Source organism: Myotis yumanensis, unplaced genomic scaffold (genome assembly GCF_028538775.1).
Source record: "Myotis yumanensis isolate MYYU_CA2020_CCGP unplaced genomic scaffold, mMyoYum1.0.hap1 SCAF_13, whole genome shotgun sequence".
Lineage (NCBI taxonomy): Eukaryota > Metazoa > Chordata > Mammalia > Chiroptera > Vespertilionidae > Myotis > Myotis yumanensis.
The window spans coordinates 11,765,542-11,779,677 of NW_027223764.1; the positions used below are offsets into that span (position 1 = coordinate 11,765,542).

Sequence of the window (14,136 nt, forward strand, 5' to 3'; positions counted from 1 at the left end):
ATTCCAGCAAATATAATCAGCATCTTTAGGTTAAATCAGTATAATTTTTGAGTAAGACTCTAACTTAAATAGCCTTAATCTTATTTTAACAAAGTAGCAAAATATCAGTGGAAAAGACACAATTCTAACAACGAAATAATATCAAAGATACAATTTTTTTCAACATTAATCTGAAAACCTGAAAGCATACTGAAAAGCAAGCAATACAAAATTTCTTAAATGCCAAAAACCCAAAAGAATGCCACTGTTAAAAAGAAAACTAATAAAGTTGTTATATGCAAACTGCACTGTAATTATCTAAAACCTAACTACTAAAACTCTACTTGTTGATAAAACCATAATTACTGTAATATTTCTTCAGAGCCCAGTGCAACAAAAAGACCTCTGTGAATTGTTCTGTGCTCCGGCCTTGAAGGCAAGGTCTTGTTGCAAATCTATCTCATTTTGAGAAGAAATAGAAAGTAACATATATTTTCCTACTTCAGATACAACCCTTTCCCACCCCCAATTTCATAAAAGCACCAGAGATCTCAGAAGGCTTTAAGATGATCAGGTTCAGCCGAAACCGGTTTGGCTCAGTGGATGGAGAGTCGGCCTGTGGACTGAAAGGTCCCAGGTTCAATTCCGGTCAAGGGCATGTACCTGGGTTGCGGGCACATCCCCAGTAGGAGATGTGCAGGAGGCAGCTGGTCAGTTTCTCTCTCATCGATGTTTCTAACTTTCTGTCTCTCTCCCTTCCTCTCTGTAAAAAACCAATAAAATATATTTAAAAAAAAAAAAAAAAAAAAAAGATGATCAGGTTCATAGTTTGAAACCAAATGACTATTATAATGAAGTTTAATATTTTCTTTAGTTCATAACTGATTCTTGAATAAGAAAATCTTATATAAAAAAAGCCTAGGAGAAACCAAGATGGCAGCATAGGCAAACAACTGAGTTTGCTGCCTTGCAACCACTTCAAAAATACAACTAAAAGACAGAACGGACATCACCCAGAACCACAGGAAGGCTGGCTGAGTGGAAATTCTACAACTAGAAGGAAAGAGAAAAGCATACCGAGACTCAGAGGAGGTGCGGTGCGGAAATAAAATACTAAGGTACAGAGGCGCACACAGAGTGGGCTGGCGGCTGAGGGCGCGGTTGTCTTTTTCAATCGGGAGGGAGTCTCAAGCTCTGAGCTCCAGTTCCGGGCAAGTCTCTGGGGACCCAGACTCATACGGGAGAAATGGGATTGTCTGGCATCTGTCGGAACTCGAGGGAAGCTTTCTCTCGGAGGTGTTTGCAGCGATTGCCGGGACACTGACAAGCGGGGCCTCTGAGGGGCAGCCATAACTGCTAGCCTAGCCCTGCCCTGTTGATCCTGTGGGACCTGCCCCACCCAAGCCCTGCACGGAGGCTTTTGCTGGATAACCTCAGGCAGAGGCTAGATTAGCACCTCCCTTGAGATCCAGGAGCCAGTGGGCTCAGTGGTCAGAGTGGAACCATCCAGTTTGCAGCTCCTCGGACCCATAAAGGACACACTCGGGGGCAGACTCAGTGAGCACCAAAGCCCCATTGAAGCAAGTCTTGCCCCAGTGGGGTGTCTCTAGCACAGAAGTTCTCCCACTGCAGACACAGCTGATTCTCACAGCCAATTGGCCTGGAGGTCAATCCCTCCCAGTGTTACCTACAACAATCAAGGCTTAACTACAACAAGACTGTGCACAAAGACCACAAGGGGGTGTCCCAAGAGTGTCCTCCTCAGGTAATTGGGGAGGCTGAACCACTGGGCCCTAGAGGACACTTAGCACAGAAAACCACTTTATCAACACAGGGAAGCATAAAAAATGTGGAGACAAAGAAACAGGACACAAATGACAGAAATTGGGGAAAGCAAACTACTGGTATAGAGTTCAAAACCACACTTTTAAGGTTTTTCAAGAACTTTCTAGAAGCCGCTGATAAATTTAGTAAGACCCTCGAAAAGACTGGTGAGACCACTGATAAATGTAGTGAGATCCTCAAGAAATCTAGTCAGACTCTCGAGGTTATGATAAAGGACCAACTGGAAATTAAGCATACACTGACTGAAATGGAGGATATTATACAGACTCCCAACAGCAAACTAGAGGATCGCAAGAATCAAGTCAAAGATTTGAAATACAAAGAAGCAAAAAACACCCAACCGGAAAAGCAAAATGAAGTAAGAATCCAAAAATACGAAGATAGCGTAAGGAGCCTCTGGGACAGCTTCAAGCGTACCAACATCCGAATTATAGGGGTGCCAGAAGAAGAGAGAGAGCAAGATATTGAAAACCTATTTGAAGAAATAATGACAGAAAACTTCCCCTACCTAGTGAAAGAAATAGACTTACAAGTCCAGGAAGCGCAGAGAACCCCAAACAAAAGGAATCCAAAGAGGACCACACCAAGATACAGCATAATTAAAATGCCAAAAGCAAAAGACAAAGAGAGACTCTTAAAAGCAGCAAGAGAAAGAAAGTCAGTTACCTACAAGGGAGTACCCATAGGACTGTCAGCTGATTTCTCAACAGAAACTTTGCAGGCCAGAAGGGAGTGGCAAGAAATATTCAAAGTGATGAATGCCAAGAACCTACAACCAAGATTACTTTACCCAGCAAAGCTATCATTCAGAATTGAAGGTCAGATAAAGAGCTTCACAGAGAAGGAAAAGCTAAAGGAGTTCATCACCACCAAACCAGTATTATATGAAATGCTGAAAGGTATCCTTTAAGAAGAGGAAGAAGAAGAAAAAGGTAAAGATACAAATTATGAACAACAAATACACATCTATCAACAAGTGAATCTAAAAATCAAGTGAATAAATAAACTGATGAACAGAATGAACTGGTGATTATAATAGAATCAGGGGCATAGAAAGGGAATGGACTGACTATTCTTGAGGGGGAAAGGGGTGTGAGGGATGGGGGAAGAGATTGGACAAAAATCGTGCACCTATGGGTGAGGGCAGTGGGTGACGAGTAAGGGCGGAGGGCAGGGTGGGAACTGGGTGGAGGGGAGTTATGGGGGGAAAAAAGAGGAACAAATATAATAATCTGAACAATTAAGATTTAACTAAAAATAAAAAATAAAAAAAATTTTAAAAGCCTAATATGCTAAGTGTCTGGTCGTCCATTCAACCAATCAAAGCGTAATATGCTAATGATATGCTAAGGCTGCTCAACTGCTCGCTATGACGAGTGCCGACCACCAGGGGGCAGTCAACCGGTCGATCAATCACTATGATGTGTACCGACCACCAGGGGGCAGATGCTCGGACTGGTAGGTTAGCTTGCTGCTGGGGTCCAGCTGATCAGGACTGAGTGAGACAGGCCGGGCATGCCCTGGAGCCCTCTCACGGTCCTTCCCCAGCCCTGATCGTGCACTGGTGGGTTCCCATGGTCTGGCCTGTGCCCTATCGCAATCTAGGACCCCAAGGGGGATGTCGGAGAGCCAGTTTTGGTCAGATCTTGCAGGCCAGGCCGAGGGACCCCACTGGTGCATGAATTCGTGCACCAGGCCTCTAGTATTTACATAAAAGAGAATATACTTTTTATTCAATAGGGTAAACTAATGATTAAATCAAAGAAACTATAATCTGTTTTTAAGTACTCTCTGACTTAATAGCAACGAATTGCCCCCTCATTTCCTCTGCTCTTCTTCACACACTATGAGCTGTCAGTGGTCCTGGCACTGCTCAGCCTGGAATAAATGGCAGTGATTACTATCAAGGAGTGATGACTACTCTTAAGAGTATTCATGCTAGCCCTAGCCAGCAGTTTGGCTCAGTGGATAGAGCATTGGCCTGCAGATTGAGGGATCCCTTGGATTCTGGTCAAGGGCAAATACCTTGGTTGTAGGCTTGATCCCTGGCCCTGGCCGGGACTCATGTGGGAGGCAGCCAATCAATGTGTCTCTCTCACATAGATGTTTCTGTCTCTTCCCCTCCCTTCCACTCTCTCTACAAATCAATGGAAAAATTATAAACCTGTGTTTTCTATCAAAATTACTTCTTGATTCCCAGGTTGTGGGCTCGATCCCCAGTGAGGGATGTCCAGGAGGCAGCCAACTGATGATTCACTGTCTTCATTGATGTTTCTCTCTCTCCTCCCTTCCTCTTTGAAATCAATAAAATATATTTTTAAAAATTGGCATTGTTTCTTTGTTAATATTTGTAAAATTCATCAGTGAAGCCACCTTGACCACTGAGCCATGCTGGTCAGGCAATAATGCCAATTTTATACGAACTGTTCCAAAACTTGAAGAGAAGGAAACTCTTCCCAATTTATTACAAGTAGTAAGCATTACCCGGAAACTAAAACTAGACAAAGAGGTTTTAATAACATCATATTAATATACTGCTCATTCAAAACAACTAAGTAAATTTAACTTTTACCACTTCTACCAGAATGTATCTTTTTTCATTATTTCTTCTTGGTAAGCTATTTCACCCTTATTATCTGGGTTTTTGTCAAGTTCAGGAAAATACTATAAAATTATATTTTAATTAGTTTTTTTATTGTATTACCTCTGTCCTCTTTCTATAACTTCTAGTCCTATCACCCATGACTTTTTTTCACTTATTTTGCATTTTTACTTATTTATTAGATTATAGGCAACTTCTTCCACTTATCTTACATATTACTATTTTGGCCTTTGGATGCATACATATTATGCAGTATTTTTCCATTAAATTTCATTTGGCAAAGGTATTCTAAGAAGAATATTCTTTTTTTTTTCCTTTTTCTATCAGCCCAATCATGTTTTATAGATGCCGTATGTATCCTTTCCATGCTCTTTTTCCTCCCTGGTCACTCCTCTATGTTCAATTTGGTCATTTCAATAGACTTTAAAGAATGAAAAGCAAGAAATAACTGTGTTTAGTCCCTACTGAACCAGAAATCTGACTCTTTTATTCATATAAAACAATTGGTAAATTATTTACTATGAATATTAACGGAACAATTCATTACATGTTGTAGACCATCTTGTTTTTGAGAGATAATTTAACCCAATTACAATCAGTTAATTAGAATACTTAATTTGTTGCCATTAACGTAGTAATGTGATTGAAAGAGCTTTGGGCCAAGAATCAGGAAAATATAGGTTCTAATGACTAGCTCTTATATCCTGAAAATGTCTCTGATTGCTTTCATGTAAAGAAATGGTTGTCATATAGCCTAAGACAGTCTATTATAACTTATTTAAAAAATTCCTTAACAATTGCTTCTGTTTCAAGTAATGGTAGACTATGTGGGTAATTCAAGCAAACTCTCCCACCACTCAGAAAAACTCAAAACACTCCTAAAACAAAAATCAGAGAGCTAATTAGATAATACTAATTTCCAGGCCAGAAAATGGCTGGGAATCCAGAAACAAGCAGAAACACTGGAGAAGATCATATCCTGTGAGTGCTTTCCTAACTAGAAGATGCAGCTGAAAGGCTAAGGCATGTTTCTGCCAAGAGTCAAAATCCAGTATTCAGCCCTGGCCAGTGTGGCTCAACTGGTTGACCTGTGCATTGAAAGGTTGCTGGTTCAATTCCCGGTCAGAGTACATGTCTGGGTTGCAGGCTCGATCCATGATAGGAGGCATGCAAGAAGCAGCCAATCGATGTTCACTCTTACATTGATATTTAACTATAAAATCCTGTGTTTTATCCAATGGGGGAAAAAAATCTAGTAATCAATATCAACTGGGATCACAGGGTTGCACCCTAGTAGTACTAAGGGTGAACTGGAAGTAAAACAGTCCTACAATTAGTCTGCATCCTGCCTTTGAATCACCTGAAGGATTAGAAAAATCTCAACCCTTAAAACATAAATGAATTAATGTGATTCCCTAGGTACTGACAGAAGGAAACAAAAATCATTCTGGAGAAAGATATCATCATAGACCTCATATGGTTTAGTAATAGAATATTCATTACTGAAATTATATAAATTAAGTACAAATGTAATTTTTCTGGAAAAACATTATAATAACCTTATACCACAGCAATAACTAAAAAGTTTTCAATTTAGTCCAAATTTTTCAAAATTCCCTTCACTGTTCAAATAAAGTATTTATGAGAATTTAGGAAAAGAAACAAGACTATGTAAATATAAAGCATATCACAATAAGCACAATTCAACTTTTTGCAGTTTGGCAAAGTCTTTGAAAACATTTTGCACATTTCTTCTCTTTGTCCCTCAATATTACAGATGAATACACTTTAAACCAGTGGTTCTCAACCTTCCTAATGCCGCAACCTTTTAATACAGTTCCTCATGTTGTGGTGACCCCCAATTTCATTATTACAAATTGAACATAATTAAAGCATAGTGATTAATCACAAAAACAATATGTAATTATATATGTGTTTTCCGATGGTCTTAGGCGACCCTTGTGAAAGGGTCGTTCGACCCCCAAAGGGGTCGCGACCCACAGGTTCAGAACCACTGCTTTAAACTATACTGCCCATGTTTTAAAAACTAAATAGCAATGGTTTTATTTTTCAGTATGGTCTACTTTAGTAAAAAAAAGGACCATACTCTATACAATAGACTGCAACATTCTGAAATCAGCAAAAACAGAAAATGCACCCATTCTGCAATTTAAGCACAGAGCTATAGAATATATACATATGCTTTAATAGTCTTTATAATCCAGTTGAGCTCATTTCCCAAAATATAATTATTTTATGCCAGGAAATGGAAATAGTGATTTTAAAATACTATCTTTTAGGAGCTTTTACTACTTTGACAATGTTAAATTCTAATCTTTTAATACTTGTTATCAAAAATAGTATTTTAGCCCTGACCAGTTTGGCTCAGTGGATAGAGCGTCAGCCTGTGGACTGAAAGGTCTCAGGTTCGATTCCGGTCAAGGGCATGTACCTTGGTTGTGGGCACATCCCCAGTAGGAGGTGTGCAGGAGGCGGCTGATCGATGTTTCTCTCTCATCGATGTTTCTAACTCTCTATCCCTCTCCCTTCCTCTCTGTAAAAAATCAATAAAATATATCTTTAAAAAAAATAGTATTTTAATGTCCAAGTAGCTATAAATAATTATCAATATCTTCTTTCACCTCTCATACCATACCTATAGTATCTGGGAGGTCTAGCAGTTCATTGTGCTGCAAGTCAAGGTTGGTTATCTGTGTGCAGTTTCCAATCTCCTTTGGAAGATGTTCAAGTTGATTGTGAGCTACATCCAGCGTAATGAGGTTACATAATTCACCTGTAAATTGACCAACATAAAAATTTAATAAGAATTATTAAATATATTAAATAATATTGAAAGGAAAATTTCATTTTCTATTATCATAATTAAAATGTCAAACACAAAATCTAAACTGTTATTTGAAAATGGCATCTTACAAACACTGAATCATTATATTGTAGACCTGAAACTAATATGCTGTATCTCAAATATACCTAAAAAAGAAGAAAATGACTTATTCTTTCAGTTAACTGCTTCTACAACTTAGCAACATGGGTAACAGTGTCTACATTGCTTTCAATGTGTAGCGTGCTGTCACATCAGCAGTACCAGAAGTCAATGATATCCTATCAAATCCTTCCTCAGCACAAGTGCTATTTTCCGTGTTCTTCTCCTGTCTCCATTACCAATAACTTCTCCAGGTTTGTTGTTGTTCAGTGAAAGACCTGACAATTTGATAACAATAAACTAAGTCAACAGTTCATTTCTAAGTCTCTAAGGTTTCATACTGAATCCTGGTCAAAAGGAGTTATTTATTAACAACTCTGAATTCCCTTTCCTGTTTTATTTTTCTTGCCAAACTAAGTTAGTCATTAACACTTGTACAAAGTACTCAAATGAAATAATTAAATAATGTTACCTGGACCGTGAAAGCAACTGTATAACCCCTGGCAGTCCTGGGAAAATTTAAAAAATTTTAGGGACTAAGGGTTACAATTTGAGTTAATATTGAATAACTAATAATACTAGGTTTCAGTATATTCACTTCAAGCCACATTTATTAAAAATTTAACATTTATTGTCTACAATAGTTCATAGAAAATTACATAATTGGGAATTAAAATCTCTGTGATCCTTCAACTTTTAAAAGAATTGCTCATTCTATTTTTGCATTTTTGTATAGATATTGATTATATATGCATTTATTATATATTAATTGTATACCTAACTTGACTTATAAAATGTAACACTGCAGTATAATAGAAAATTGATTTTTATTTCAATAAATGTTACTGAGTCAAATGTGTACAAAAAATTGCTTATTCTACTTTCTCATATATCTGAATGCTGTGAGTTGTTTTTTAAATGAATGATAATAATCTGGGTTCTTAAAAAGCATATGCTTTAATATATCAGATCATTCTCCTATCTTATAAAGAATAATATATTAGGGGGAAACTTTAATAAGAGGAGAAATCTTTTTTTTTTTTTTAATATATTTTATTGATTTTTTACAGAGAGGAAGGGAGAGAGAGATAGAGAGTTAGAAACATCGATGAGAGAGAAACATCGATCAGCTGCCTCCTGCACATCTCCTACGGGGGATGTGCCCGCAACCCAGGTACATGCTCTCGACTGGAATCGAACCCGGGACCTTTCAGTCCGCAGGCTGACGCTCTATCCACTGAGCCAAACCGGTTTCGGGGATAAGAGGAGAAATCTTAAACTAGGCCATAATTCAATGAAGGAAATAAATTGTAGGAATATTAGTAAGAGACAAAGATGGGTTTATTTCTGGTTTCAAAAAGTAACCATCTCCTTCCTAGAAGAATAAAATTCTATAAAAACTTCCTTGTCCAGAATTAAATCAATGAATTATTCAAACTGACTACCTGATGGCCCTCATTCCAGGCCAAAAAATTTTTTTTCTTTTTTTTACAAAATCATCTAATATGAAACTCAAAGGAACCAGTAGGGGCGGGGGCAGGCAGCAGGGAATGGTGATATACTGTTTTCCCTGTGAAAACAGGATTTCTTGACTCTCTTGGTGTACATGAAGCCTCTTTCAAAGTAGCAAATGGTAAAAGGAGGTATTGAACAGGAAGGATGGAATACTCATCTACAAAAGAAAGCAATAATGAAGGTTTCCACCTATCTATTACATAACCCTCATACAAAAAAAGAAAAGTAAATGAACATTACCAAATGAAGAGTTTTCTTGGCTACTCTCTGATATATTACCTCTGCTCTTCATAGGCTTACATGTACTCTCTGTTCAGTATCCTTTTACTGTTTTCTGCCAATGTTCACCCATGTAAATATTAATCCCTGGTATCAAATCACGGGGCATTAATAAAGATGTCATTAATACTTAAATAAATATTCTGATCCTATATAATAAGAGCCTAATAAGCTAAGTGTCCAACCATCCGTTCGACTGTTAGACCAGTCACTATGAAGCGCACTGACCACCAGGGGGTGGACGCTCTGACTGGTAGGTTAGCTTGCTGCTGGGGTCCAGCTGATCAAGACTGGGCGAGATGTGCCAGACACGCCCTGGAGCCTTCCCACAGTCCCTCCCCAGCCCCGATCATGCACCGGTGGGGTCCCTCGGCCTGGCCTGCACACTCTCCCAATCTGGATCCCCTCGGGGAATGTTGGAGAGCTGGTTTTGGCCTGATCCCCACAGGCCAGGCCGAGGGACCTCACCAGTGCACGAATCCGTGCACCGGGCCTCTAGTTTTAATATAATTTCCCTATAAGAAAAACCTTGAATAATGGTTAAGTTTCAAATATATGATTTAGACTAAATAGTCACTGTATTTCTAAAACTTCTAATTCCTCACATTCCTCAAATATACTGCCTAATACAAACTGGATGGCATAATTGAAAATGGTATCCTTATAAAACAAGAGAATAAAAAGCCATTAATATGCATACTATAAATCTAATATGTATCAACTAGAGGCCTGGTGCACAAAAATTTGTGCACTTGGGGGAAGGGGGGGTTCCTCAGCCCGGCCTGTGCCCTCTCACTGTCTGGGACACCTTGGGGGATGACCATCTGCTGGCTTAGGCCTGCTCCCCGGGGTATTGGGCCTAAGCTGGCAGTCAGACATCCCTCTGGCAGCCTGGCAGCCCTTGGGGGATGTCCACTTGCCAACGGGGAGCAGGCCTAAACTGCAGTCAGACATCCTTAGGGCTGCTGAGGAGGCAAGAGAGGCTCCCACCACCACCACTGTACTGGCAGCCATCAGCCTGGCTTGTGGCTGAGCAGAGCTCCTCCCATGTGAGAGCGCCCTGACCACCAGAGGGCAGCTCCTGCATTGGAGCGTCTGCCCTCTGGTGGTCAGTGTGTCATAGTGACCAGTCATTACCAGTCCTTCTGCTGTTAGGGTCAGTTTGCATATTACCCTTTTACTATATAGAATAGAGGAATGGTGCACAGGTGGGGGCCGGCTGGTTTGCTCTGAGGGGTGTCCCGGATCAGGGCGGGGGTCCCGCTTGGGTGCCTGGCCAGCCTGGATGAGGGGATGATGGCTGTTTGCAGCTGATCACACCCCCTTCAGGGTGGGGGTCCCCACTGGGGTGCCTGGCCAGTCTGCGTGAGGGGCTGGGGGCCGTTTTCAGGCTGGCGGGTGACTGAGGCTCCCAACCTCTCCTTTCTTTTTTTTTTTTAATTCTGGGATTTATTTACCTTCTATGGCTGTCACTGGAGCTGAGAGCCAGCTTTAGCTCTGAGGCTCGGCTCCAGCTCTGAGACCTCGGCTGCTGAAAGCAGGTATCTGGGTTTGTTTGGCTTCTATAATTGAAACACTGTTGCAGCTCCAGCTCTGAGGCCCGGCTGGCTGAAAGCAGGTTTCTGGGGTTTGTTTAGCTTCTATAATTGCAACATTGTTTCTTAGAGTGCAGCTCAGAGGCCGGCAGCAGTAGGCGGGAAACCTTGGCTTCCTCCATCACTGAAGCAAGCAAGCCTCCTGTTCACTTCAGCTGCCTGGCTGCCGGCCGCCACCTTGGTTGGCAGTTAATTTGCATATCGCCCTGATTAGCCAATGGGAAGCGTGTCAGAGGTACGGTTAATTACCATGTTTGTCTATTATTAGATAGGATGTTAATTTAGTACTTATAAATGGAAGTTTAACAAAATGATAATTTGCATAAATTCTGGATTCTAAATTCTCTAATGGGTTTTAGCAAATTATATGAAAGGAGTGTAACACTTTTAAAAATGTAAAATTTTCATTTTACTTCATCTTTGTGCCTGAGCCTTATTTTGCAAACATTCTTAAAAGAGCTGATTTTATTTAGCAAGTAGTAAAGGATGGTCTGCATCACAGAAAATAACTATTTCTGTCTTTCCTTTATAATAAATGGAATGGCTATAATAAAGAAAATAACAAGAATATTGAAAATGTAGAGAAACTGGAACCCTCAGACATTGCTCTTGGTAATGTAAAATGGTGCATTCACTTAGGAAAACAGTCTAGTAGTTCCTTAAAATATTAAACATAAAATTACCATATGACTCAGTAATTCCACTTCTAAGCATATACGTAAGAAAAATGAAAACAAATGTCCAAACACAAACTTGTACAAAAATGTTCATAGTTATTGTATTCATAATATCTAGAAAGTAGAAACAACCCAAATGTTCAACATAACTGAATGGGTAAATAAAATGTGGTATATTCATGCTATGGAATATATTCAGCAATAAAAGGAAATGAAGAACTAATATACGCTATAACACGGATGAATGCAGAAAACATGATGCTAAGTGAAAGAAGCCAATCATCAAGACCATATTTTGTATGATTCCATTTATATGAAATGTACAGAATAGGAAAATCTATAGAAACAGAAAGCAGATCAGTGTTTGTCTTAGGGCTAAGGGGTTGGGAGAAAATAGAAGTGGTGACTGCTAAAGGGTACAGTTTCTTTTTGGTGGTGAAAATGTTCTAAAAATTGTTTGTGATGGTTGCACAGTATGTGAACATGCTAAAAAACAATGAATTATATACTTTAAATTTGTGAATTGTATGGTATAGGAATTACATCTTAAGCTGCTGATATCCTCCCCACTTCAAAAAAATAAAAAATCTAATGCAATGGCTTTCCATTGCAGCTACACATAGAATAACCCAGTTTATTCTTTAAAAGTACAGATGCCCTGGACCTGCCAGACCACTAAATCATAATCTATGGGAGTGGGACCCACTTTTCTAGACCAGAGGGGGCAGTAGTGTAAGATCTAGGTTCATATTCTAAACTTCCTAGCTGCATGATATCGAGTAAATTATCTAAATCTCTCTACATTTTCAGTTCCTTCTTCAGTATAATAGGAGGAGAGATACCTATTTCCTTGGGTTATACAATTTAACGAGATAATGTATGTAAAGTACTCATGTACAGAACAGTGTACAGTCCCAAATCCATGCATCTAAGTTAAATCTTATATGTCTTAATTCCTCATAATAAGTATTAAGTTTTATATTTAAAAGCAGTTTACTTTCTACCTGATGCCCTTCTTGAAATAAAATAACATTTATGAAGTTAGTTTTACAGAAATTACAGCATCAACTTTAATAATGTCACTAATGGTGGGAGGATGCTCATTAAAAAATAAATTCTGTGCTTATTCTTTAAATTACAGATTTAGAAATGAAAGTAAAAAATTAGACAGGCACAAATATCAACCATTTAATTAAAGAAAAATTTCCAATTTAAAAAACTACATTCACTTTTTAGTAAAAATGTTTAAATACTTATATGTTCAAGAACAACTGAAGTAAGTTTAAAATCCCATGAAATAATCCCTTAAGAAATGTGTTCTTGATCGGCTGGTGTGGCTCAGTAGATTGAGCATCAACCCATGTACCAAGAGATCACTGGTTTGATTCCTGGTCAGGGCACGTGCTCAGGTTTCAGGCTTAATCCCTTGTAGGAGGTATGCAGGAGGCAGCCCACTGATGTTCCTCTCACACATTGATGTTTCTATCTCTCTCTCACCCTTTCTCTCACTCTCACATAAATCAAAACAATTGTTTTTTAAAATGTGTTCTTAATTCCCAGGTAATATAAGTTCTCTATTGGAAAAAAATCCTTAAAGAGAGACTTCATATGAATTAAAGCCAAAGTTTTAGAATGGAGAATGAAACATATGCAAAACAACAAGAGCAAAGATAGGAAATAACATTTTTTCCCATATAAAAAGCAAGCATTTCTTTCTCCAAAAGTCTATAATTTCTATTCCACCATGAGCCATATATCCAGGTCAAATTTTGACTGAATCTGGTATAAAATCAGAAGTCATTCAGCAGCTACATCCTCATCTGAACACATGGAAAGGAATGTTTCCATTCAAATTCCTGGGAATACTTTAATATCTCATAAGTGAGCCACATTTTGTAACTATTGCTTCAGAAAAATCTATCATGGATTTTTCTAAGTACATTTAATTAAATCAAAATTAAGTTACGATTTTAAGTATCTGGTTAGAGTCAAATATAGTGACACCATAACTAAAATTTACACTACATCTTCTTCAAAACTAGATAAAATTTTTAAAATACAGAATATTACATTTCTACAAAGCTGCAGAGCCTTAGAAGAGGAAATTTCCTTCATCACCCACTATAAGATCAATGCAACAAAATATTTAATCCAACCTTTTTATTAAGAATAAACTGGACTTTCATACAAAAGAAAACTTTCCTTTAAAAGTTGCTTAATCAATTATGTCATTATTTTAAAATTTATAAAAAGGGCCCACAAAGACAATACCTTTATCAATTTCCCAAAATTGATAAGTCAAAGGTTTACTATATTCCAAATGTTTCTAAATTTTTTTCCATAATTAAGAATATCAAGGCAATAAATTTCTTTTTACTGACTTTTTTACACATGTATATTTCCTATTTTTATTCTACTACCATTCCTTTAATAACATTTGTTTCAGTAAAATTTAGCTTTATATACAAAAACTGGAATGAAATCTACCAAGTTGCTAACGGTGTTTCATTTAGTATGTGACTTTTCTGCTACTTTTCTGTATCTTGGATTGTTTTTAATGAACATGTGAGTACTTTTAAAATTCTTCAATTTTCATCTGACACTGTCCTGATATGCCAATCTTTTGTAGTAACTTAGGTAGAAAAGGGATGTGAATTTAAACAAACATTTTTCAGGTAAAGAAGGGAAAGTCAGAAAATG

The 14,136-nt window shown here is 38.2% G+C and overlaps 1 protein-coding gene across 3 annotated transcripts in view; it reads right to left on the minus strand.

The window, feature by feature from the left end:
* The window catches only part of SHOC2 (SHOC2 leucine rich repeat scaffold protein), a 58,140-nt gene that overhangs the window by 18,530 nt on the left and 25,474 nt on the right, over positions 1-14,136 (minus strand). For all 3 annotated transcript variants that reach the window (XM_070432297.1, XM_070432296.1, XM_070432298.1), the window contains exon 3: positions 7,083-7,220. In XM_070432297.1, the coding sequence (XP_070288398.1) occupies positions 7,083-7,220 (138 nt within the window). The remainder of the gene's footprint in view (positions 1-7,082; positions 7,221-14,136) is intronic.